Source organism: Rousettus aegyptiacus, unplaced genomic scaffold (assembly GCF_014176215.1).
Source record: "Rousettus aegyptiacus isolate mRouAeg1 unplaced genomic scaffold, mRouAeg1.p scaffold_m13_p_1, whole genome shotgun sequence".
Classification (NCBI taxonomy): domain Eukaryota; kingdom Metazoa; phylum Chordata; class Mammalia; order Chiroptera; family Pteropodidae; genus Rousettus; species Rousettus aegyptiacus.
This window is the reverse complement of record NW_023416284.1, coordinates 128,169,362-128,195,388: the sequence shown is the minus strand read 5'-3', so window position 1 is coordinate 128,195,388 and position 26,027 is coordinate 128,169,362. Positions and strand designations below refer to the sequence as shown.

General features: G+C 44.6%; 1 protein-coding gene across 1 annotated transcript in view; it reads right to left on the bottom strand.

Annotated features, from left to right (window-relative positions):
• The window catches only part of NT5E (5'-nucleotidase ecto), a 48,646-nt gene extending 23,072 nt beyond the window's left edge, over nt 1-25,574 (bottom strand). The window contains exons 1-3 of the mRNA XM_016158101.2: nt 25,168-25,574; nt 8,285-8,507; nt 3,883-4,071 (exon numbers count right to left, since the gene is read on the bottom strand). Coding sequence (XP_016013587.2) covers nt 3,883-4,071; nt 8,285-8,507; nt 25,168-25,506 — 751 coding nt within the window. The 5' untranslated portion in view covers nt 25,507-25,574. The remainder of the gene's footprint in view (nt 1-3,882; nt 4,072-8,284; nt 8,508-25,167) is intronic.
• Between the last annotated feature and the right edge of the window lie 453 nt (nt 25,575-26,027).

Below are 26,027 nucleotides of genomic sequence, written 5' to 3'. Positions count from 1 at the left end.
ATGAAGAAATTAATTTAATGGGTGGTAACTGGCACTTCAAAAAAGAAACAGTAGAACAGAAAACATCAGGGTACATTCCAGATGCTTTGTGAAAGTTTTTTTCCAGTGTGTGTGGGCATGTGCATGTGCATGTGCAAGCTTATGTGAGAATGCAAACACACACACACACACACACACACACACACACACACACACACACACACCATGCCTTTCTTACTGTGGATCATAGTTGAAAACCTTTGACTCCAAAGGATAAGGGGGTAGGAAGCAGATATCTAGCTTCTGCCCTGTGTCCTAGGGTTCTGACATTTTCTCAAAGAAAAGGCTCCAGAGAGGGTGTTTTGTGGGTCTTATCCACAGAACCAGGGCATAACTGAAAGAGGAACGGCTAAAGTACTAGGCCTCATTCTGAGGCTCTTCCCCTACATCCATTCATTACACACACAAAGTCACAAAGAGTGTTTATAATAGGTACTGCTGTTACCACCCTCATTCTACAGGTGAGGGAAATCAGTCAGAGGCAGGATCAAACCCGTAGCTTTCGGCACAGCCAGAGTCAGACACCGGAGCACTCTACCCAGTGCTGCTCGATGCTTCCTGCTCTTGGCACAATCAGTCTCTCTGGCTCTCTGAAGTGACTTAAGTGGCTCTCTGAGGTTTGCCTACATCGCCCACACTAAGGAAGTTCACATAAAAAAAAAAAGGTTCACATCACTGTCACTGTCCATCATCATCCTCATCACACTTATGTATTGCCTGGTATGTGCCTGGAGCTGTTCTCATCATTTTATTTAAGTCTTTTTCCATGAAACAATATATCCTTCATGTGAGTAATGTTTAAGTGCCTAATCCATAAGTGCCTAATCCATTTTAATCTAGTCCGTTAAAAAAAACAAAACACTTTTTTTTTTTAAAACCACTACTACATTGATTTCACAACCACTAATGGGTATAATATAGTTTGAAATTATTCTTTAGCCTGTGTCTCTCAATGGGTAAAATACTTGTGAAGGGCTTGAATTAGCCATGTAAATTCTGTTATTATTTTCTTACGTGAAAACCAGCCCCAGCATGCAAGACAGTTCACCAGCATCACTCTTCTGATTGGCATGATTTTACTGATGAACAGTCTCCATACCACTACAGGCCAGGATATAGCTATTTATAAGTATTTCCACTAAAGGCATTCAGAACAGGCCTCCCTTAGATGTACCACTCTGGCTTGTGGATCATTTTGAACTGAAGGTAATTGAGACCCTGAGGACCTGGGAGAAACTTTTACCTTTCCCTTAAATAATTTAAACTGGGGGACTTGACCATAGTAAGAATTATCAGTAGAAATAACTTTTTTATCACTTATGTATAGGGCAGGGCAAAGTTCTAATTATTGAACACCTGCTATTCAATAAACTTCTTCACCTCTGAAGGCTTGGGCACCTTAGCTCATTCCTAGCTCAAAATGTCATGGATACCTCACTTTACCATTCTGTCTCTGACTCTCTCATGTATGTGGGGTTCTCATATGTACACATGTAATTAACTTGGCTATTTTCTCGTTAGTCTCTCAGACAGATTTAATTATTAGACCAGCCAAAAGAACCTTGAGGGTAGAGGAAAATTTCTTCCTGTCTGACACCCATACACCATCTTACATAATTTTTACAACAATGTGGCACTTCAAGCATTATCATCCTTATTTTGAAGCAAAGCTAGTACATTCAGAGGGTGAGTGACCAGCTCAAGGTCTTCCAAGTGAACCAGAAATAAGAACTCCTGACCCACTCTTGTACTTCTTTTCTTTTTATAATGTATCTCTTTTTCTGACTGCAGAAGCAACATGCACTCATTGTATTAAAATGCTGAAAGGTGCTAGGAAAATACAAATTACTTGTATGCTTTTGTGGGGGTTCAGAACGAGCCATCCCAAGATGTGCCTCGGTGGTAAGTGGATTATTTTGAGCTACAAGCAATATTAGCTTTAGGCTCAAGAGAAACTTCTTCCAGTCCCTTAACTACCTAGGAGAACTTGAATTGGGGAACTTGCCCATAGTGAGATTATCAGTGATAACTTCTTTTGACACACCTACATGGCAGGGCAAACTTCTATTTACTAAACATCTCTTATCTTTCTGCAAGGACCCTTTGAAGTCCCCAAGGCACCTTACCTGATCCTTAGCTTGGGGTGTCTCACATACCTTTTCTATCTCTGAACCTCTCCTGCATATAGTCTCTGACTCTCTCAAGTAGGCAGGGTTCCCATACGTACGCATGTATTAAATTTGGTCATTCTCACTTGCTAATTTGTTTCACGTCTATTTGATTATTAGACGAGCCCAAAGAATCTTGAGGGTAGAGGGGTTTGTTCTTACCCCATACTTTTCTTAGCGATAACCTTTTTAAAAACTTTTTTGGGTATTTTATACTATTTGGGGTATCTTCTATTTTTGCTTTTGTAAAAGTAGGATTGCCTTAGATAGCCCATATAGAGATGTGCGAAGGGGCCACCTCTTCAAGGGGAGGGTTGTTCCCCCCCAAAGCCAGTTACCAGCCAGGCTCTTTTCTTGGAAATACTTCACAGCTCCATGTAGTCGGGGAGGGAGACATGGTGGAAAAGACTCACTGAGCCAAACTCAAAAGTTTTGGGACATTATGAGTTAAAATTTTTTCTAACTAAAACTACTTAACACCAAGGAGAGAGGGGGAGGGAGGCAAAAAGCGGGGAAGGGGAAGGAGAGAAAGGCAAGGAGAGTGATGGAGGAAGGAGAGGAGATGGGGCCTTGCCCATAATAAGAGATTATCAGTGATAATCTCTTTTGCGGGGAGGGAAGGCGAAAGGTAGGGAAAAGGGAGGAAGGTATGGATTAAAACGGTATTCTATGGAAAGTAACCTCACAGGATGATCTGATCATAAATTCTCTACATGGGTAGGTCATGGTGGGTAGTCACGCCCCAGGCCTATAACTCTTTAGGGAAAGATTTTAAGCCAGTCCTGTCCACTGTTTTTGTGCATCTAGGTTAACACACCTTTAAAATACCAGAAGCAATACCCCTCCAAGGGAGTATTAACCCACAGGAGAGCACATAATCCTGTTAACTATGTGTCATCCAATCCCTGCTGTGCTCCTTCCATGCAATCCATAAAAGAAACAGCAAAACTTTTATTTTCTGGAGTACCTGAGATCTTTTCCCTGGCACGTGTCGTCAGTTTGGCTTGAATAAACTTATAAAAATTCTCTGCAGGTTTGAATGTTTCTTATGTGGACAAAGGGAGGGAGTTAGAGGGGTGAGGAAGGACAGACGAGAAGAAGAGAGAGAAGAGGAGAACAAGGGGGGAGGAGAAGGAGGGAGGGAGGGGAGAGTGTACGTGCTCCAGAGTGCCCGGGGCGGTGTGACTCCAGGACACTCACTGTCCTGGTATGCAAGAGAGTCAGGACCTGAGCCCAGGGTTCCAGCTCCTGCTACCTATGAACCTACAAATCAAATCCTGTGAAGGTCTTATTTACAGTATATTGTTTATGCTTAAAAATTTTAATATGACAAGTTGCTTTTTGATGTTAATGGATTTTTGGTTGGGGCTCAGTAATCTTTTGGTTTTATACGTATTTTTAATTCATATGTTGTATATTATTTATAAATTATTCTTAGCAATGTTTGAGTAAGATTTAATATACATGGATATACAATCCATGTATTTTATATACATATAATGTATATTACACATATTAGACAATGTGTAATATTGTATGTGTAATATTGTATAATATGGGTAATATATGTTATATGTTAAATAGTAGCAAAATTAACAATAATAGTTGCAAAGGTGAAAGAGACAAAGTAAATTATATAGACATCTCGCTGGTACAATCCTTTTGAAATAATTACCTGTGTAAAGAAACGTGTTGGAGTGTCCTCCCACCACGACGTCTACTCCCTTCACTTTCTGAGCAATGAGTTTATCCATTTCGAAACCAGAGTGTCCCAGTGCAATAATTTTGTTCACATTTAGAGTCTTTAGCTTATCCACTTCAAGTTGCAATGCAGTGATTTCATCTTCGAATACTAAATTTGTTCCTAAAAGGGACAAAACAAATAAAATAAATATTAACAACAATTTTTATTATACTGCTCATTGTATACACTACATGCCAAGTAAAAAACACTTTAATCTTCTAAAGTTCTTGAATTACTAAGGTTAACACACATATTTATAATTAAATATAAAATCCCTACCAAGCCAAAAAACCCCAAGGATTTTGATTCTTTTATATTCTAATGCTGCATTAGTTTAAGGTTGTGAATATTATATTTAGACTTCCATTATGCCATGCAGAAAATGCCTGAACACAAAGCACGAAGTACAAAACAGATTACTAATCCTAAGGCTTCGTTTGCAAGTTCAGAATAATCAATCTTCAAACTTAAAACTGTCAGCAACTGGTCTTTGAATGCCAATCTTAATACACTGGTTCACAACTCTGTGTTGTTCACTTGATAAAGTGAGCATTAGAGCATTGTTGAGTTCTGCATTAGACGGGGGTTCTGTCTGAATATTGCTGCACTGGGAGCATGCACATTCTTCACTCGCTGCTCACTCCCCACGTGGTGGTACCTGACTTGCTCATGAGTACCAGCTGGCAAGTGTGGGTGTGACTGCACAGCCCAGGCACTCTGTGTGCTACAAGCATGTGCTACCCAGTGTGGTAAGACCACCAGTCTCTCCTGCCGTCTCTGTAGCCAAACCTCAGCAAGCCTTGAGGTCTTAACGTTTTTACTGGTGACAGCAAACAAAGACAGACACACTGCCCTGAAGTCATGTCCAGTGCTCGGTGATAAGGGAGTCCTCTAGATGATCTAGACTCCTTTATGCGAAATTTCTAAGAATTATTGCTAAAATCAAATTGCCAAAACATAAGTATCTCGTAAAGAATTTTCAAAACTGTTAAACACACCCTTTGGGATGCTGTGATGTTTAAGAGTCTCTACGTGATCCAGTGGAGAACTCCTGAGTCCTTAGATAAACAGCATGGCTGACGGCCAAGCCAGGGAGGCCCAGGCTGACAGCTTAAAAATCAGTAGCTCACATATGTGTTGGATCGGACTGGCAGTGTTGACAGTAACACAAAGGCGACATTTAAAAATCAGGAATTAAATGAACAGCTTTGCACCACTGACTGCCATGAGAATGTAAAGAATAATCTGCTTTTTGCTGGTCACCCCAATTAACGCAGGGCTCCCCAGTCACCTCTCAGCACCAAGTCACCTTCTCTGAAGGCCTCTCCCAGAAACTCCATGTAAGACAACAAGGTGTGCCCTTCCCCCATCCCCATGCCACTCTCCCCACTCCCTCGCCTCCTACTAATTGTCCACAGCATTTAACACCTTCTGACACACCAAACATTTCATTCATTGATTTCTTCTCCCACTAGACATGTAAGCTCCACTGGGCAGAAATTTTAATTTTGGTTAGTATCCCTGGTGCCTAGAACAGTGCTTGGCACGTGAACAGGCACTCAGGGGATGGGAAGGCAGGCAGGCAGGAAAGAAGAAAGGCAGGAAGGAAAAATTGAGAACTTCAGAGGAAGCTACCATCCTCTGCTTTAGTTTCTCTGGCAAGAAGGAATGAAAAAATTCAGTGAAATGCCTCTGAGGACAAAGGAATGTCTTCTAAGACACCAGAAATCTCACAGGATTAGTCATCACATATATAGAAAGCATGAGATCTATTTTAGGAAATCATGAGGGAAGTTGTAGAAATTTCATTTATCTAGCAGAAGTAAATGTGCAGGAAACACAAATTGCACCTGTGGGCACCAGGCCACCAAGCCTGGAGAAATGGGGCAGGATTAGGGGCCAGAGATGTGGAGGAAGAATGCACGCTGGGCTGCTGGGCCTGTGGTCTTGGAAGAGGCAAGTGTCCTCAGAAAAGACATTGTTCCACCCCTCCTCAGCTCCTGCCTAAGTCCCTACACAATCCAGCTGTCCCCTTCTGGGAGCTGCTGCAGATTCCCCTTTCCATTGTAACCTGGTAAAGGAATAATGTGGGATGCTCTGAGTCCCGGCAAGGGCAGTCTGATTTCTGGAGCCCCCATGTCTTTCCACTAACACCTCTTGCTCCTTTTACCTTCTTATTGGTGACTATTAAAGAAGGGATAATGTATTTTCCAAATCATGCCTGAACTCAGCCAAGCATTTAGGAGCCTCTACAATGCAGTACTCAGCCAACTTTCTAGCCTTCCCTACTTAGAACCCATGTTCCAGGAAACTGAACTACCTGCTATTTTGTGGTTGTGGTCCCCACATCCCCTGCTCTCATATATTCATTCTAGGAACATTTACTGAGAACTTCCCATATGCTGGGCAGTATGTGGAACATAGAGCAGCACATGAGACAGATAAGACCTCTGCCGTCACGGAGCGTGTATCCTAGCACGTGACTCTGACCCCACCTCTGGAATGCCCTTGGCCTCAGGATGCTTCCCATGACCTTCAAGGAGGCCAACGGGTTCTTCACCAAGTCTGTCCGACCCCTAACTTGGCCATCACTCTTTTTGCCCTTTCCTCCTCTGTGTCTCTGCTTATGACTCTCTGATGTCATTTAATTACATTCTATCTTAAATGAACTAAAAAAACCTGTGGATGAAACATAAATTATGGAGACACATAATTATTCATTTATTCATCACATCTACATCTTTACCCAAAGATCCCAAGCGAGCCTCTGTATTAGGTTCTAGACGTTCACTGAAAGGGGACCTGGGCTCTGTCCTCGTTCTCAGGCCAGTGCAGGACAAATGCGGTAAGGGTGTGGTATTTTCTGGTCCTGGAGACCCAGAGCTGGTTCTGATGGGGACTGGCAGCAAGGGCGGCAGAAAATGAGTCTTGGTGGTAACTGATGTCATCCCAGCCCTACCCTCACTGGCAACTGGTTTGCCAGAAGTCGGGAAGCCCGCTTCACTCTGTAATCTCCACCCTTTCCTCTTTGCAGAAAAGTACTAGCAGGCCCAAAGCGGCCTCAGCCCCATACCCCAGGGGAAGTCTGATCAGCTGGACAGCCCAGGCTGCAGCAGGAGGGAGAGAGGACCGGTCAGGCTGGGTGGGGTGGAGAGCAGCCTGAGACTGTCAGTCATGTTCTTTCAGTGGGACCACATCCTTCTTAGTCAAAAGCCAGTGACTTGGATGTCTACAGCCACCCTCTGGCTCCACGATGGCATCAACAACAGCAGCTACTGTGTGTCAGACAGTATGCAAAGGCTTGGTCACCTGTGCACCAGCTGTCTACCTGCTGCCTGGAGCGCCTGACACTCCCACCTCCTCTCAGTGGAGAGCACCCAAGCCCATGCCTGTCCTGCCCCAAGCTGGCGGCAGGCCCCTCCCCTCAGGAGTAGTCATGCTGCTCAGGGTCAAGTATAGCTGGCCTTTGTTGTTGTTTCCAATGACCTGGACCTATTTTAACAACAACAATAAATATATTACTTTTCTAATTGTTAAATAATTAGATGTCCTTTTATCAGTTAATTCTTACTAAAAACACTTGTTTCTGCCAGCTCCTAGTTTTCCTTTTTTTCTTCAAGTATGGAAAGAAAATGAATGTGGATAATGTAGAAAAATGTCATTTTTTGCTCTCACTGCCCAAGTATTTTGGTGAAAGTGTTCCTGTAAAAGTGGCTCAAAAATGTTTCTTGAATGGTCTTAGGATTATATATGAATGTATGTGTATAAATAGATATACAGATATAGTGATATATATCATTAGACCATTCAAGAACATGTATCTATTTCTCAGAAAGCCAGATATGACAAAGTCATTGAAGCTACAAGAGATAAACAACACAAAAAAGGAAAGGAGAGTTAACCAGACATGGAATAATAATACTAAAAAAGGAAAAATAAAGTAAATTGAGGTAAAAGCCCTGTCCCTGGGTGCCCTGGTCCTATAGAAAAAGGGCGGTGAGTTACATGTCTCTCATTCTCCAGTAAATGACTTTGTACTGTTTTGCCCTGGATATAAATGGACTTCCTGTCCAACTCTAAACACACTGAATTAAACAAAGATACTGTTTATGTCAACAAAGTAGTTCACTGAGCAGAAGGGCAAATGTTTGTAAGAGGTAACTTAAGACAATGTGGAAGCCACCAGCCTGGTTTAACAACATTATCCTAAGTACACTATTTGCCCAATACCATGTGTGGTTCTTACTTTTACCTACAGTCCATAAAAATAACACTGAGCTCTGATTTGGTGCATCTATTTTCAAGCAATGAGTGCTATAAAAGTAGAAAATACCTGGATTTGAGAGAAAAGGGGTTTCTTTTGAAGTATATCCAACAATTCCCACAACTTCACCACCAACAGAAAGATTTTTATATGAAAAATAAAGTCCTGATATTTGAGATGCTAGCGGCCCCTTTGCCTTAATGTTTGCACTCAAAATTGGAAATCTGGCCTTTTTGAGAAGTGGATCAATCAGACCTTCTGGACCATTATCAAATTCATGATTTCCCAGTGCCTAGCAGAGAAAGAAAAGAGAAAAAGAATTAGGTACTCTTAAACGTCCAATAAACGCATATTTAAAGAATATTAAATATTACATTAGTCCAGTGGCTCCCAAACCTGGTGGGGCTCCAAGAGGCCAATTGCATGGCCTCTGGTCTCCTCATGCCCAAAGTTTTACTCAGTTGTCCTAGGGTTGGGTCCAGGGACATCAAGGTCATCACTCAGGGAGAACTGTTCCCTAGGTCCCACACCACCTACTATACTGAAGGTGGCACCAGTGTACCTAAGAGTCACCTGGAAAGCTGACTAGACCATCCACTGTCCTGCCCTCCACAGGTCTGGGGCAGGGTTGAGAGTCTGCATTCACCAGGTGCTGTCCAGCCTTTTGCTTTTTCTTTTCTCTCGTAATTCCACATTTCGACCCACCAACCCAACCTTTCCAACCTCTATCTGCCAGGGAGAACCGCTAAAAGCAATAGGACATTAGCAAAAGGCGACTGGAAGGAACAGCACTGTGGACAGAGACCAGAGGCCTCTCTTCAGTCATCTTATCTCCGCATCTCCTTGGTTATGGTGCCCTTATGTTCCCACAGCTGTTTCTTGCTAAGGATTCAGTGGTCTCTAATTCTTCTGGGGAAGTGAAGATCCCCACAGGCAAGACGGAGATGGCATTCTTTGCATTCTACAGTGTGGCCCTGGTTTCTTCCTTCTGTCAGCCCTGGGCCATCCTGTGTTTCATTCTCAGCAGTTTCCCATCTGAGAAAAACAGGATGGTGAAATAATTACACCACCATCAGGAGGTTCTGAACCCACTCTGAGCACAGGGTTTTGTCAGCAGCTGACATGGTTTAACACAACCCTCGCCTCCGTCTTCTTGGCTCTCTCCTATCCACCACTGTTCTGGCTGTTGTTACTGGGTGCAAAACCACCATTTCGACATTTGGCGGCTTCCACCCCACTGGGCAATACTGACAAAACAAGACATTCCGGCCACCTCCCCTGGAAAGCCTTTCACTCTTTTCTCCACTGCCTTCCTGGAATTAGCGTGGCTGCTCTAGGCACCTACCTATCTGTTCTGGCTGCCAGGGCCCTTTCGCTAACTTAATATTTAAACCAGCGAGTCTCAGACTTTCTAAATACCACATCCAATTTGGCTTCACTTTGGAGGGTCATCTGGGAACAAGCCTGGAAATCCTGGCTAGTGACCCCTCAATCTAAATTAGCCCCCCATTCTCTTATAGTCCCCAACCTCCTCCCTCCTAGCACATTCCATACTTTAAGAGCATGTTCAGAGGTTCCTTGCCAGACTGAGTGCTGCCACCTTTGCCCTGCTCTGAGTTGTAGCTCCTTACCTGGCACACCTGTCCTCCTTGAGTATCTGCTGCTCAAATGACTGTGCATTATGTCTTGAAGTGTGTATGTTTACACAGAGGAAGCAACAACGTTTTCACATTCTCACCTATCCATCGCCTCAACTGAACTCAGACAAATTTCTGAATTTGTCTTTTCCCCCATCTCCGAGAATCTACTCATTTTTCTCTCTTCCTCTTACCTATTGCTTCTGTCTTAAAGGCTAGGCTAGTCTTAAAGTTTCTCCCAGTCTTGGGTAATTGTCTTTTTCTCTTCTATTCTAAGAATATCACTGGTGTATTCCTATGGTAAAATAAGTCTCCCTTCTGTAAAGATTTTTTTTTAAATGACTATTTCTATAGTTCTTCACAAAAGACTATCCACTATGCCAGCCACCCTGCAGTTTACCAACAGCTTTATATTTCTGGCATTCAGTAATAGCTGAAGCTTTATTTTCCATTTACTCCGTCTTGCTACCACATACCTGCTCAGTAAAGCCAGAAACCCTGGGGCAGTCACATCCTTCCCACTCGCTCCCTCCCCCGCTCCTTCCACTGGCACCCCTCCCCTTGGACCAAAAGCCCAGTTCCTGCCCATCCCACTGCTACGGCCTGTGTGCACTCCTGGCCTTTCTCCCTGGACTAGCTCGACAGTTTCCTCCCTGGGCTTTCAGCTACCGTCAGACCATCCCATTTATTGCTGCCAGAACAATCTTTCTAAAATGCAAATCTGGTCTTGTCAATCTTGACCTTAAGGTCCCACAGAGGCTCTCCACTGCCTCATTTCTAACACCTACCCCATAATGTGCAAGGCCACCAGGCAGGGCTGGCTCCATCACTCATGAGCAGCTTTCTGGGCACATTTCTAAACCACAGCTCCTTCTGGGAGGGCAGTAAATGAAAAAAACACAAGTGGTAATTTAAAAAATGAGCCAGCTTTTATCGAGTGCTTGCTACAAGCCCACAACACGCGAAGTGATTTCATATAGAAAACCTGGTTTTGTGTTGTGAGGCTGGAATTATAACTACCTTCATTTTACAGATGAGAAAAACTGAGATCTGGAGACACTAAATGAATTGTTCAAAGTCACAGAATTAGTAAGTGATGGAGCTGGGACTAGAACCACTTTTGTTTGACTCTGACCTTCCTGACCTCGATGCTTGGATGCAAAGGGCTTTGCATAAGGCCTAGTATACAACGAGTACTCAAAATTGAATCCCAACTACTTGCAGTTTTCCATGCTCTCGCTTATCTCTGTCCCTTTGTATATGGCAGCTAAATGATGACTGATCAATTGATAAGTAGATAGGTAGAACAGAATAATCCCTTTTTCATGCCATGCCTTTACTACCTTATGCAACTCTGGCTTTAGCTCCTGAAGTCTGATGACCCTTCTAGAACGGAGACTTCCCAAGAACCCTTCACTGCGTTCCCTGAGTTAATGTTTTTCCTCTGCTCTGATGACCACCTCTGTGCAGCCCTGGCAGCCCCTGCGCCTGCCCAGTGAGCCTCCCTAATGCCTGGCAGGGTCCCTGGAGCAGAGCAGGGACTCATCAAATGAACAAATAACTAAACAGAAGAGTCTCTAACGAAATTTCCTTCTTCTATACACAGCTAACTTTTCCTACCAAAATTCATGCAGAAAAATTCCTTCGTAAATTTTCTTTAGAAACTCATATTTTCATTTCCCCTCTGTGACCTTCTCCTACCTGTTCCTCTTCGATGGCACTTAGTACAACTTCCTTATTCCTAAGCTCTTCAAAAGGAGGATCGTGCCACTCACTGAGCATACCACGCTCCCACCACACTGCTGGGATACAGCAGGCATTCAAGAAATGTGTTAAATATTTATTCATTTTAAAGATTTTCATTATTAACGTGAGAATACTTCAGGAAGAGTCTGCTTGAGAGAACGTAAAGCAGCAAAAGAAAGAACATAATAGAGCAGATCACATTCCATGTTCCTTTATATCTTATAGAGCAGGGGTCTCCAACCCCTGGGTGGTGGGCGGGTACTGGTCTGTGGCCTGTCAGGACCAGGACTGCACAGCAGGAGGTGAGTGGCAGGTGAGCCATCAAAGCTTCATCTGTATTTGCGGCTGTTCCCCAGTGCTAGCATCACTGCCTCAGCCCCACCTCAGATTATCAGGCATTAGATTCTCATAGGAACACCGGTCCCTGGTGCCAAAAATGTTGGGGACTGCTGTTATAGAGCATTTGTACCATAAACATATGAGAATTTAAAAATTCATACTGCAGTACTACTCTGCTTTTTGTGGTCTCTGAAAATTCCCATCCACTTTCCTTTGTGTGGGCTTGTCAATTTTCTTGCCCACAATTTTTCTGCCCACAGCTTCTCTTGTGCCTTTAACAACGAATCCTGATCTGAGCTAAACTGTTACTTGCCACTTATTGAAGTAATCCTCACATCGAGCAAGTGATTTCCTTGACCTTAAATCATATTCTTATGCTCTCTACTCTCTCTTTCTTCTTTTTGTGGGGGTGGGGAGGGGGTGGGAGATGGGAGGGTTCCCAAACATGTCATTTCTACTATTGGGTTCATTCATTCATTAACCTTATTTGTTCACTAATTTCAGTCCTATGATGACACTGCATATTTTTACTACAAACACTAAATTTCACTGCCCTACATTTTCCTGTCCATGGCCGATGCCAATGAACTCTTCTGTAATTTAAGAAAGCTGAGCCTAATAAAATGACCTTCTTCAATACCTCCAACACCAGACACATAGAAATATAATGTGAGTAGCTAGTCTAGCCCCAGCTCCTCACCCTCACTGCTTTCTTTGTGCAGGAAAAGCCTAAAATACTATGAAAAACCCCCCAAACCTGATGATTGTATATGAAAACAATTTTCCACATTCTCCATCTAGTCCAGCCCAGTATTTCTGATGATTGAAACACCAAAAAGTGTTCCCTGCTGTTTAAAACAAGAAACAAATGAAAATATAAGGACAAGAGATTCCCTTCTTCTGTGACTCAAAAGCCTGATGTTGTCATGAAGTGAACTCTGAGAAGCAGTCTGATGTTTTAACACCTCTCGCAGGTACTTGTTAATGTTTACATTTGATGTGGGTAGCTTGTTAAAGTCCAGTGGCTTTGGAGAAACTCTGGTGACTAAGGATAAGGCCTAAAAGGCTCCCAAGGTCATACAACTTGGCAAAAGAAGAATAAGAATATTCTAAGACTTCTGACTCCAAGTTTCTTATTTTGATTATTAAAAATACCCTGGCATTAGAAGTGAGAAAAAGCTTGTGTCTAAACTTTGGTTTGAAATTCTCATGACTTCTGAGCACAGGTCAAATTCTACCTTCCCTTTAGGGATCAGCAATTTCCTTACTTAGACAAATTTTCAGATTTTTATGAGGCGATCATTTCTCTAATCATTTATTTCTAATGTACTATGTGCTAAAAAGAATTTAACCTAACATTTGATTATCATCTCTTGGATACCAAGTTAAATGAAAGGTACCTAATATCCACCCTAGTTGAAGTGCAAACAAATGCATGATGTCATAATGCCACTCTCTGCACCTTTGTTATCAACACCACAATCATAGATATATAATGCCTATGGCAGGTGCTCATGAACTGATCGAGTCAGTCTTTCCCCAGTGAGTTTGGACTGAGCCTCAGAATCCTGCTTATTTTGGCCCTGCAAGGAGTTACTGTCAATCAATGAGAGACTGATACTTGAGATGGAATTGGTTTTCATGCTCGCACTATGATAATAATTATGTGTGGCATCTCTTTGACTTAAAACAGCAAAACGTGTCCTCGGTGAGTAACAAATGCTGGAAACAATACTTTCGAATAAAGAGGAAAGAATTCTGACTGTTCTCTCTTCACCGTATTTGTTCCATGAATAGTGTGGATGAGATCTGCAACTGAATTCAGTAGTCACAGAGAAAGTCTGCTGCCTAAGCACACTGTCCTCGGCGGCTACATGCCAACTTCTATGTTCCTTCATTCTCAAAGCTCTTCCTAGGAGGAGCTGCCATTAAATTCATTTCCTGCTTTCACTCATAAACGAATGCTGCTTTGGTATCAAGTAAATGGGTGAACAGAAGAAATAGTGAGGGTACTCCTCAGGGTATGGTAAGGACTTAGTATGAGAATGGGTGGCTCATGCCTGAGTCTTGACACCAGTATTTACTCATGGACTGTAAGAGAAGACATGGAAGTCAGTGGCCATCCGATGGCCTTCCATGAAGGCCTCTCATTATTTTGGAATATTTTGCTTTTAAGGAGAAATCTTTCACTTTCTGATTTCTCCAGTTACAACTGATTGCATTATTTAGCCCCCCAAATTCATTTAAAATGTGCCTTACTGAATGAATGAACAAGTAAATAAACAATTGGTGAGGGGGAGGAACAAAAGAGTCAAGAGAATTAACATCCGCAAGGCTGGAGTTACTGGTCCCCAGCCCTTGGCCAGTTGCCGCCACAGCCTCTTCCATGTAACCGGGAATTCTGTGTCTGTGCCATCATGTCTGAGTGCTGCAATGGGAAAAAAGGCTACGAGACACAGTCTCTCTGGCCTCCGGTACCAACCCAGTGAAGAGTTCTGTTTTGAGAGCCTCTCATGAATGGCACAGCAGCCACAGAGTGATAATTTTAGTAGGAAACTGGGTCACTAAAGGCAAGCTAGCCGCAAAGCCTCAAAAGCTGAAAAAAGGCTTCATAGGCGAAACTGTTAGGCCTTGCTGAGGACAGAGCCTGCATTCTCAACTGAGAAATGTGTTCTCAAATAAATAAAGCTGTGAGGAGGTCCCAGTGGCCCAGCTTTGGCGAACTCCTGATGCAGCATCCTTGGTTATTGTGACTCGACCTGTAGCAACATTTTTATTCCAACTGTTACCTGAAAACTTAGATTTTTTTTCCAAGGTTTGAAAGCCTCCTCCCCTCCCTGCCCCCCTGCCCGCTGCCTCCATTTTAGACTTGTCTGGCTTGAAACTAGGCCAGGTGGGTTACAGACACTGACAATCCGTGGGCCTGGGAGGGCGCCAGTGGGGCAGAGGCCTGGACCACTTTCCTGTTTATTTCAGGAGGCACTAGATGGAATTGTCTGGGAGTGAACTAGGGGTCACTGCCCTTTCTCCCTCAGCCTTCCCCATGGTGCCCTGCTCCTTCTTATCTGCTGGTCAGGAGAAATACCAGCAGAAGACACTCGGTCACGGTAACCCATGAGAGAATGAGGCACTTGTGAGGATGCGAGTGGCCTCGGATGTTGGGAAGGGGCCTCCAACCCCATTGAGAAACATCCAGAGAAGTGGTGAAACATGCCGCCAACTCTCCCCTTCTCCCCTGGGCCCTCCCCTCATTGCCAAACAGCCTTGAAGTCTTGTTGCTTCTGCTCCTGCACTAGTCCCTCAAGTGGTCTTCACCACACTCCAGTAATCCTCTCTGCTTCATCATTTCTCACTCAGCCCTTTCCAGAGTCTTCTAGCCAATCTCCTGGCCACCACCGGGCATGCACATCACCCACCCATTTACCTCAGGCCACCAGACTGCCCTTCCCCCAAACCCAGCTGCTTCTTGTTTCAAGTCTGTCCAAGGCTTCCGACCTCCCACCAAAACCACAGTCCTAACTCCGTGGACATCACACAAGCCCCTCCCTGAGTTGCCTCACTTTTTCCGCCAAACTTCAGGTGCCCCGAGGCCCAAGATCACCAAACCACCCATATGTAGTGAGCTGCCTCCGATGCAGCTCAAGCGGCACTTCCTTGAGAAGCCCTCCGTGAAAGCCCCACTGTAGATGCACGCCCATCTCTGTGCGTCCGTCATGTCATACCTTGCACACATGTCTGGCAGCACTTATCTTTGCCACAGCTGTCTGTCCTCATGTCTTTCTCCTAGAGACAGTAGAAGTGTCCCTTGCCCTGTATCCTCAGACACCAAAGCCCAGCAGATGTTTACTGAATGGATAGTAAAACTATCCACTCCTCCTGCTCCTTTTAAATCATCTCCATTTTACTCTACCATTTGGTTATGTGAGCAATTAAAACTTCTCGAAAGAAGGCAGGATACAAAAAGGAACCTGGTAAAGTAGTTAAGTAGTACCTCGGTTGTAAAATGAGAGAAACCAAGTTGCTTGGAAGCAGGTGAAAAGCTTGGCCAACTGCATCACAAATCACGGCACGACCCTCTGGCAGCCCCGCTCAGGACAACTGGCCTGGTTCTCTTCTTTTCATTTCCCGTATTTTTATTTATATTTCTACTAATATCTTATTGGCACTTGTTTGTTAATGCAGTAGGTATAGTTTAAAAATCTGCTGACTGTTCTGTGTGTCTTGTGTGTGCTCATGTGAACATTATTTAGCTTTCATGATGGCAGTGAGGGAGAAAATGGGACTTTTTGAAAAGTCTCTTTCTATTGGAAATTTGCCAAGGAGACCAATTACTGGGTCTATCAAAGGACACTTGTATCTGAATTAGAAATGGGGCATTTCGTAGCCTCAGCTTTGTTCAAAGAGGACTGTAAAAATTACCAGGAATTTGACATAAAGGAATTTCAAGAAAGAAGAGTTTTTCTTTCTAAAAGACAAAAAACAACACAAGGAAATATTAGTGGTTAAAATTTTCATGCTTCATGGCCAGGCCCTATTGACATATTAACTCACTTAATCCTCACACTACAATGAGGCAGGTGCTATTATTTGTTCTTTTTGTCAATGGGGAAACTGAGGCACAGAGCTCCCACAACTAGCAGGTGGCAGAGCACAGTAGTGAACATGGGTGGTGAGGTTTCAGTATCCAGGGACTTAACTGCTCTGCCAAACTGACGCTGATGCAAATACTTGGAGGGCATGGGGATCATTCAACACTAGATTCTTACAGGGTAACAGAGTGCCCAGTAACCAGGCCACAGTTCCTGTCCTCAGGAAACCGATGGGACCCAAAGGGAGAGAGCACACACAGCAAATCCATCCATGCATCCATGTGTACATAAGACCCATGGGAACCACAGGGAGGGGCTCATGAGATGGCCCAGCAAAGACGCGGGCACACCCTGCCCATTAAGGACCGAAGAGCTCAGGGTGTGAACGTCACTCCTTGGTGCCAGTCAGGGGAAACTCACAGGGAAACAATATCAACTGTATAAACAAATGAGGGAATAAAAACACGAGGGTTGAGGCAGTCAGAAATGTTCCAAGTGATGATAAGAGGCTTAAACATGACATTAGAAGAAAAACAAAGGAAAGAAGAATTGATTCAAGAGCAGCACAGCATGCATGATGCAGAAGGAAAGAATGTTTCAATCCACAGACCCCAACTGCAATTACGTCAAAAAGGCATTTGTCAGAAATTTCTAGCACTTGAATCTGGTTAGTCATTTACACACTAGCTCACCCCATTAAAGACTGGAGATTGTAGTCCACCCCATTACCTAAGGGTTAGGGCTCAGCTGCTAGGTGTTCAGGGAGAGGTGACAGTGACCTTAGGAGGGGAAGATTATAAGTTACGTGTGGTTTGGTCGATGCATTTCTGGCATTGGGGGCCGCTTCTGGTGTGGGGTGTGCTCCATCCTCCAGTCCTGGGCCAGGGCGTGTCAGCCCTGGCAAGCAAATGCGGCGTCTGGTTGAATGACAGAAAAGATCCCGGGGCTCAACCCAGCTCATGTGCACTTCAGTGTTTGTGGAACTAATAAACGAACAGGTACTGAACAGGCAGCATTTCATATTTTCCACATCAGATGGAAAATTTTACTAACTCTCCATCATGCAAAATATATGCGTCCATGTTACATTACAATTACCTGCTCAACTAATTGACTAATTGGGATCCGGCAGGTTTCACTACATCTCTGAGAGGCTAGAGGGCTCCAGCCAATGCGTGGATTATATACAGCAGTAATCACTCAAGGGAAAAAAGAAGTGTTAAGAGAATTTTCAAGTTCCAGTGATGGCGTTGAAGGAAACACACACAAAGGAATTTGCGCAGCATCCAGATGTACTTGTGAGTGAAGGATGGAAAGCTGCCAATTCGGTGTGTGATCTACTTGGCTCTCTCCAATTTTCAGTTAAGCGAAGATGACAGAATGAGGACAAGAAGAGCTAAGAAACCACCTTTTCTGTCTCCTTTTCACGCCTGAGGTCAGTCGCAGCCAGCCCAGCGCTGGCGTGGAACTCAGAACGGAACAGAGGAAGCAGAAGGGCTGCGACCACGGCCACAAGATCACATCGCTGAGGCCTGGGGACCCACAAGCCCCAGACACTCGCAATTCCTGAGGTCTGAGCTCTAGACATAACAACAAACCTTCTCTGCCTTTTAAAAAATACCACTGCCCGTTAGTTAACTTGTGTCGCCATTAAAAAAATAAATCAAAATTAAAAAAAAAAAATTAAAAAAATAAAAGTTACCACTGCCGTCAGAATAGCTCTTTCAGGCCACCCAAACTCTGTCTTCCTTGAACCCAGCTTTGTTATGGAAGATAAAGTCATTCTGAGAGTTTCCCTGATATGAGAATATCATGTTTCTTTGTAAGTGCTTAAATATAAGGGGACTTCTCTTTGCTTAGGGATTGGTCTTCTGGGGAGGTGCGGAAACCTGCCCGCTATCAAACTGGGCACACGTGGTACCTACGAGGGCCTGATGTCGCATCTTCTGCAGACCAGATCTTTAGCTCTACAATCCCCTGCAGAAATATTGAGTTTCAGTCATTTTTGCTTGGCTTGGCTTATCTCCCCTCCTTCATAGGTCTTACCCGGCCTCATTACATCGTTAAGAAGGGCTCAAAGGGTCACTGCTCCTTCCATCTACTTAACAGTTAAGTTTTACCATAGCAGGTCTTGTTCACTGTCCTTAGCACTTAGCACTGAGCCTGGCACATGCCGGTGCTTAGTGAATATTTGCAGACTGACTGAATTCATGAGCCTTAAAATCAACAGTCTTGAAATTGAGCTCATCATCCTGCCATTCCTTAAGCCATCATTTTCTCTTACTAATAGAGTGACACTCCACCCCAAGTCCTGGGACCCTCTTTATCTGGAAACAGTGGCCACCTGGAGGTACCCGGGAGAAGACCCGAGCCATCTCTCCACAATGAAATAGCTACCATGAAAGTAATTGTGAGGAAGCAATAAGAGAGTTGTCAAGCCAGCTTAGACTTGTGTGCAAAATTAAGTCCCAGGGAAAACCAAGTTATGTTGGCAGATTGGAAGCAAGACAGAAAGCTGGACAGCGGCTGAGGTGCTGAGAAATGACATGGAACCAACCGCTTTTTCCAATTCCCGCATCTTACAGACAAGGAATCTGCTGTCCAAACTTACATAGCTAATGAGTTGGAAGAGATAAGCCATAAAACCTGGGTGTCCTGACATCCTGTCCAATAAAACCTGGGTGTCCTGACGTCCTGTCCAAATCTCCTTCCACTGCCACAGCTGCATAGGGTCCAATCATGGCCAGTAAGCCCTAGATAAGTCTTTAGACTGAGCTTCTATGTGCAAATAGCATGTTTCTGTCAGAGGTATGCTTATGTAGAAGAACCCACCTTCCTGTATAGTGGTGACAAAGCCTACTGACTCTTTTTGGTGCCCCAGCTTGAACCTTGTTAGTCATATCTTGATTCCTTCCTTTCCGGAACCACTCTTGCCAAGAGAAGGTGAGCATGGCCGGCACTGCTATCCCTTACTGTGAGCCGGCACTGTGCTAAGCACTTGACATGCATCATTATCATCTCCTTTACACCCCACAACAACCTATTGGATGAAGGCTACCATCACACCCACCTTACACGTGTGGGACTGGAGGCTTTGTGAGATTAAATGACCTGCTCACAGTCCACAGATTTTAAGTGGAAGAGAGGGAACTTGAATCCAGAGTCACCTGAGAGTTCATCTTCTTAGCCCTAGGCCACACTGCCTGCCTGAAACTGGTTCTTTTGGATTCAGCGTTTCTTTTCTCATCACCACAGTTCAGCCCTTAGCATCTCACATCCACACTGCTGCCCTGCCTCTTCTCCCGGACTCTTCTGTGGTGTTTCCCCTTCCCATCCATTTCTGCTCATCTTCCAAAACAGAGTCCCCTATGTTGCTTAGGGTTTTTTTCTCATATCAACCAATTTTCCAATTCCATGCAGACGCCAACTAGCTGTCCAATTCCATTGTGACACTATCTATTTCGAATGAGCATCAGATCCCACAAGGTAAGGGCTTAGTGCCACTAGACTGTCCTCACTTCAGATGCCAGTTACGAGTCCGAGGTCACCTGTACTCCTGACCAACCAGCTATCAAAACTCCACAGGTTTTATAATCTGCTAGAATGACTCACAGAACTCAGGAGAGTGCTTTAGTTACTACAACTGGTGTATTATAAAGGATACAATTCAGGAACAGCCAAACGGAAGACATGCATAGGGCAAGGTATGAAGGAGGTAAGGGCGGACTGTGGAGTTTCCATGCCCTCCCTGAGCATGCCACCCTCCCAGCACTTCAATGTATTCGGTAACCCAGCAGCTCTCTGAATCTCATCACTTAGGGTGTTTAATGGAGGTTTCATTACACAGGCACAGTTGATCTCAAGTCATTGCCAAGGATAACCAACTCAACCTCTGGCTCTTTTCCCCTCGCAGGAAGTTGAGGGGAGTCTGGAAGTTCCAACCCTCTAGTCATGGCTTGGTCTTTCTGGTCTATCTAGGGGTCCTCGGCCATCAGTCATCTTATTAGCAAATAAAAGATACTCTTAGGAACTGGGGACGAAGACTGAATATTTTATATTATACCAGAGTCACCCTTTAATCAGAAATCTCCAGTGGCTACCATGATAACAGGGAGAGCCCAAACTTTTCAAGGGGCCTGTAAGCCGGACACATCTCCCATGGTTCCTGCAACTCTCAAAGGTTCAGGCTGGTCCAACTTGCAGATTCCTGCCTCTGCACCTTTGCCCCACTTCTCACATTTCTTCTGCCCTCAAATCATTTCTTAGGACGTCATTTTGTTTAGAGATGTGAGGAACCTCAGAGATGAGCTGGTTCAAGCCTTTTATTTTATAGATGAGGAACCACTGACTCAGAGTGGTAATGATGCTGCAGCCCTAGATGATAGATTACCTCTCAAAAGGCAGAGAAATAGTAATCTATAATTTGATCTCTGAATTTCTGCTGAGAATAAGAAGCATCAAATGAACAAACTCATGCAAACTTTCAAAAACACAAACCACGAGGCAAGAAAAGATCAACTTGACTGTACCAAATTATTGGATTTATGTTCACCAAAAGATACTATAGACAAAAGTTAAAGGACATAATCAGAAGACATTTTTAATGTTTAAAATTGATCACAGATCAATACCTAGAACTTCTGAAAATCAAGAATAGAGCAAACCCAATTTTTAAAAAGGAGCAAAGGATGTAAACACGAAATTAGGTATGTGGAAACCCAAAAAGTCGAAACATGTCGAACTCACTCTTGATTAGAAAAATACAAGATCAAACAATGATGTCATTTTACACCTACTGGAAAGCTGTGTACAAGGTATGGGTAAGGATATGGGGATTCACATCTACGTGGAGGTGGGTGGGGGAAGTAGAAGGCTCCAGTCACTCAGGAATCAATCTGGCAGTCCTTTTTCAAAGTATGTATACAAATGCCTGTGACCTGTAATTCTGCCCTTGGGTATGGATCCCAAAGAAATCCCCACAGGTGGGACCTGCAAGAAGCTATTCGGAGCAGCATATTTGTGAAATTGCATCATAATTTGTGTGATCTCCAAGTGGACCATCACTGGGGGACCAGATGGTAAAATCTGTGGAGATCTCCGAGGAGCATGATGCAGTGTCCATACATACATGATACACACAGAGTGACAGGGACAATCCTACAGACAACCAGCGTAGGACAAAAGTAGGAAACAGAATGAGCTGAGTAATAGGATGAGTTACATGATTTAAATAATAAAGGTTCTGCAAGTACTAACAGAAACAAAATATCAACATATTAGAACGTTGCCTATGTGGGAGGTGTGGACCTGACTACTGGTTGATCTCCTGTGTGAGTTAAACACAGGCGTCCTGGTCCCCACTTCAGCTGTTATTAGTTCAGGCATCTCAGAGCAATTTGTTTAGGCTAAGGTTGCAGTCTTTTGGACAGAAAGTGGGCTCAGGAGCCAGGGCCTCAGAAGCAGGACCAGCTAGAGAGGTGGCTATCCTTCACTACCAAAGCTATCATCCTCACAGCCTACCCATCTCGACAGCAAGAATGTCACCTATAGAGATAAATCCCTTTGGTTTTGTGCTTTGCAGAGATTTCATAAGTCTGCTCAATGAGCAAACATTAAACAGGGTTTAGACAATGGGACTTAGAAAAAAATGGTGGAGGGGGTGGAGGAAAATGGCAGATCTTGCCAGGCTGTCAGAATCAGATAAACTGATTCTCTTTCTTCTCTTTCCTTTCTGGTGGGGGACGAGAAGGGGGGGCAGTGAAGGCGCATGGAACTAACATCTACTGAGCACTTACTATAAGCCAGCAGGGTACTGGGGAGTTTTACATTTATTATCACATGTATTATTCACAAAAATCCGACACACAGGCGGGGGTTATCCCTCTTCTCTTATAGTTAGGGAATATGAAGTCAGAGAAAGTGACCTGGCCACACTCACGCTGTGAGTGCAACTGTGCTGTCTTCCGGCTGCCTCGGGGGACACTAGTCCTTTCTCTCAGACAGCAATACCAACCAAAGGCTTCTGACATCCTTCCTCTGGAGTTTTCTAGCTATCAGTGGGTTCAGGGGTTCACCAGGCTTACCCTGGGGCCTCCAGAATCATCAGAACTGCTCCGGCAGCAATCGCTGGGATATGGCAGGTCTAGAAAGTCTATACCTCCTTGGAGGCTCTTGCTGGAGGGAACTTGTAGGGGTTAAGATAGATTCTAGTAACTTCCTTTTTTTTTTTTCCCTTCCACACCCTCGAGTCCTCAGACTTGGCTCCTCTAACTAGAGAACTGGAGATGCCCCTCCACACTGTTTCAACCCTGATCTGAAACTCTGGCTTCCTAAGATTCAAGATATGGTGTGCGGGTGGGTGGGGTGGGGGAATCTTTATAGCAGAACATTAATTAATTCCCAGAGAGCAGTATAATATAAACAAAATGACAGTGAAAAATCTCTGTGAAACAAGAATATGGCACAGCTAAAGCATTACAAAAACTAATATTTTATGCAGGTCAAATCATGTTTGTCGAACTCCAGAACTGCTCAGAGTTAAGTTCTGTGTTATTAGGAATGTGGCTATCAACCAGTCGTACCATTGCAGCTCTCTCCTTTTTCACTATATAAGTAGCCTATTTTTCTTCGAGCCCCACTCCAATTACTGAAAAAAAAATTTAAAAGAAAATAATTCCATCCAACAAAGAGTATTCTAAACATTTCCAGTGGTGATGTGCTGTAACTTGCAGCGGATTGTCCCAGCCTCACCCAGAGTCCTGTCATTAATACTTGATAAGATGATTAACACCACAAGCTCGATTTGACTTAAAGAGGAAACATTATTATTAGAGAAAACTAGGAATTCACTTTTTTTTTTTTAACACCAAAAAGGGTTTTACACACTGTGGAGAAAAGGGTGTTGCAAAAAGAAAAGTGTATAAAATGGTTTATATGTGAAATCAAAACAAATTCATGTAAGGTTTAGTCTACCCTTCTGTGGAGGAAATGAGACATAGGCTAGTGACAATTCAATTCAATAAATATTTATTCTGCCATTACTGTGTGCAAAGCATCAGACAGATCAAGCTGCGGAGATACCAGCACTAAGAGGCCACACAGAGTTCTTGAGACCCATGTTTTTTTTCTGTAGACTCCAAGGCTGGTGAGCCCTGGAGATAAACTCTGGGACTCAGGGTTCCCTCTGAATTGCTGCTGCTTTGAGAGGTCCTGATATCCTTAAAACCAACAATTATAATGGAGAAGAGCTCCCTTTCCTTCTCAGTTTTCTTGTTGGGGAAAAAGAAACTAAACTACTCTACCTTCTTATCATCTTTTCCTGTCCTCTTTTCTTTAAGCTTCCAGAGGTAAAAATAAAGCATTGTGCTTTGCTGACCTCTGTGCTCTTCTCATACAAAGTGCATTGCTAGCTCTCTGTATCCCAGCCTGGACCACACCTCTCCTCCCCTTCCATATGCATGGACTTCACAGATTTCCCTGTATCCTTGCTCTGTTCTTTCTCTTCTAAAGCTCCTAAGATTTCTTGTCCCCGGTTTCTCTACAGAATCGCCTTACTCCAGGATTTTCACAGGGTTAAAATTGGGTGGTGGTTTGATTAAAACAAACAAAAAACTCCCCAAAAACCATATATATGTTTTGGTTATACTTATTATTGTATAAGCCCTCTCTGCTCCTTTCCTAAAATTTAGTCCAACAAATAAGGCATTGCCTTTAACAGAGCATTGGGGAGCTTGAACTTAAGCTCTCGCTCGTGTTTTAAGGGTCCCTGGTCTTTTAAGTTGGATTCTTCCTAAATCTCAGCTGCCAAACTGCTTTTATTGAAATCCTTTGAAACACCAGTGTTTCGGCATTTTGGTCTTCTCTGGAAGTTTCTTTCTTTTCTTTTCTTTTTTCTTTTTCTTCTTTCTTTCTTTCTTTCTTTCTTTTCTTTCTTTTTAAACTGCACATCTGGTAATAGTAGAAACTAACATTTATAGAGGTTGTACTACATGCCAGGCAACCCTCTGAGGTAGATACAATTATTATTCCCTTTTAATAGAGGCTGGAACTGAGGCACAGAGAGAGTAAATAATTTGCACATATAAGGTAGCTAACCTGGGAATCCAACTCAAGCCTGTGAGCTTAATCAAGGTCAATTTCTAGGGTCAAAGGGATCTGGAATGCACACTTACCATGTCTCCCTCTTTTGGAGCTGGTAATCTGGATAATGTACTCAGCCTTTGACCCTGAGTTTTCCTTCCAACAAAATTGAGATATTCTTCCATTGAATGAGAGTAAATGAGAAGGACGCGTGACAGGGGTCCACTTGGGTCCCTAGCACTGGAGGGTTGCCAATGCTCCCACGCACCCCAACGCAACCCCCTCATAGGCATGACTGGGTTCCGCTCTTTTAAACATTCCATTTCATAGTGGGGGCCCAACAACATCAGTACGTTTAAGACACATCATCCAAGAGATTTCTGTGTCTGCACCCACATGGCACTTTGGCCAAAGAGAGTTTTGCTTTCTCCCCAAATCGCTCCCGGTCCTAGGCTTGCCCCGCTTTGCCATGCTATGGGCTGCTCCTCCACCCCGACTTCTCTCTCAGTCCTAACTCTTCTGCCCGTGCTCGCGAGCCTCCCGGGCCCGGATGCCGACTTACCATGGCATCGTAGCGCAGGGCGTTCATAAAGTGCGCTACCTCAGCGCCCTTGTACACTGTGAACCAGATAGTGCCCTGGTACTGGTCGCCGGCGTCGAGCAGCAGCACGTGGGGCTCGGAGCTGCGGATCTGTTGCACCTTGGTGTAGAGCCGGGCCACGCCGCCCACGCAGCGGCTGGCATCCACGCACTTGCTCGAGTCCTCGCTGGTCTGCTCCAGCCGGCTGTGCACGTCGTTGGTGTGCAGGATGGTGAGCTCCCAGGCGCCGGCCGCGGGCCAGAGCAGCGCGCCCAGCGCGAGGAGCCGCAGCGCGGGCGCCCGTGGGACTCGGGGACACATGGCTGCGGCGCGCGGACTGGGCGCGAGTGTAAGGGAGCCGGGCGAGCGGCGGAGGCGAGCGGCGAGTGTCAGCGAGCGCAGCAGCTGGGCGCACAGGCGGTCCCGGCAGGAGCGGGGCGGAGCGGCGCGGGGCGGGGCCGCGGCCGGGGCGGGCCCTCCTTTACCCCGAGGCCAGCCCCGCGGCCCGGAGCAGCCCGCTTGGTCACCTGATCCAACTCCGCTCGCTCCTGCAGGAACAGTGGGGGAGCTGTCCCCGCGGGGAGCTGTCCCCGGGGGGAGCGGGCGCCCGCCACCATCCAGGCTCGACCAGGAGCCTGGGTGCCCGCAGTCCGACTGCTGGTGGGGCGCCCTTTCCCGGGCGCGAGGGAAGCAGAGGAGGGTCCGGGTCCTCGCCGATTCCTGCCTCTTTTGGCAAGAATTTTTCTAAAGAGAAGTGCTTGGTTTGTGTTGGACTTGTGGTTGTGCGAGCTCATCACTGGAAAGAGCGAAAGAGGGTGAAGAAAAGAGGTGGACAAGATGGG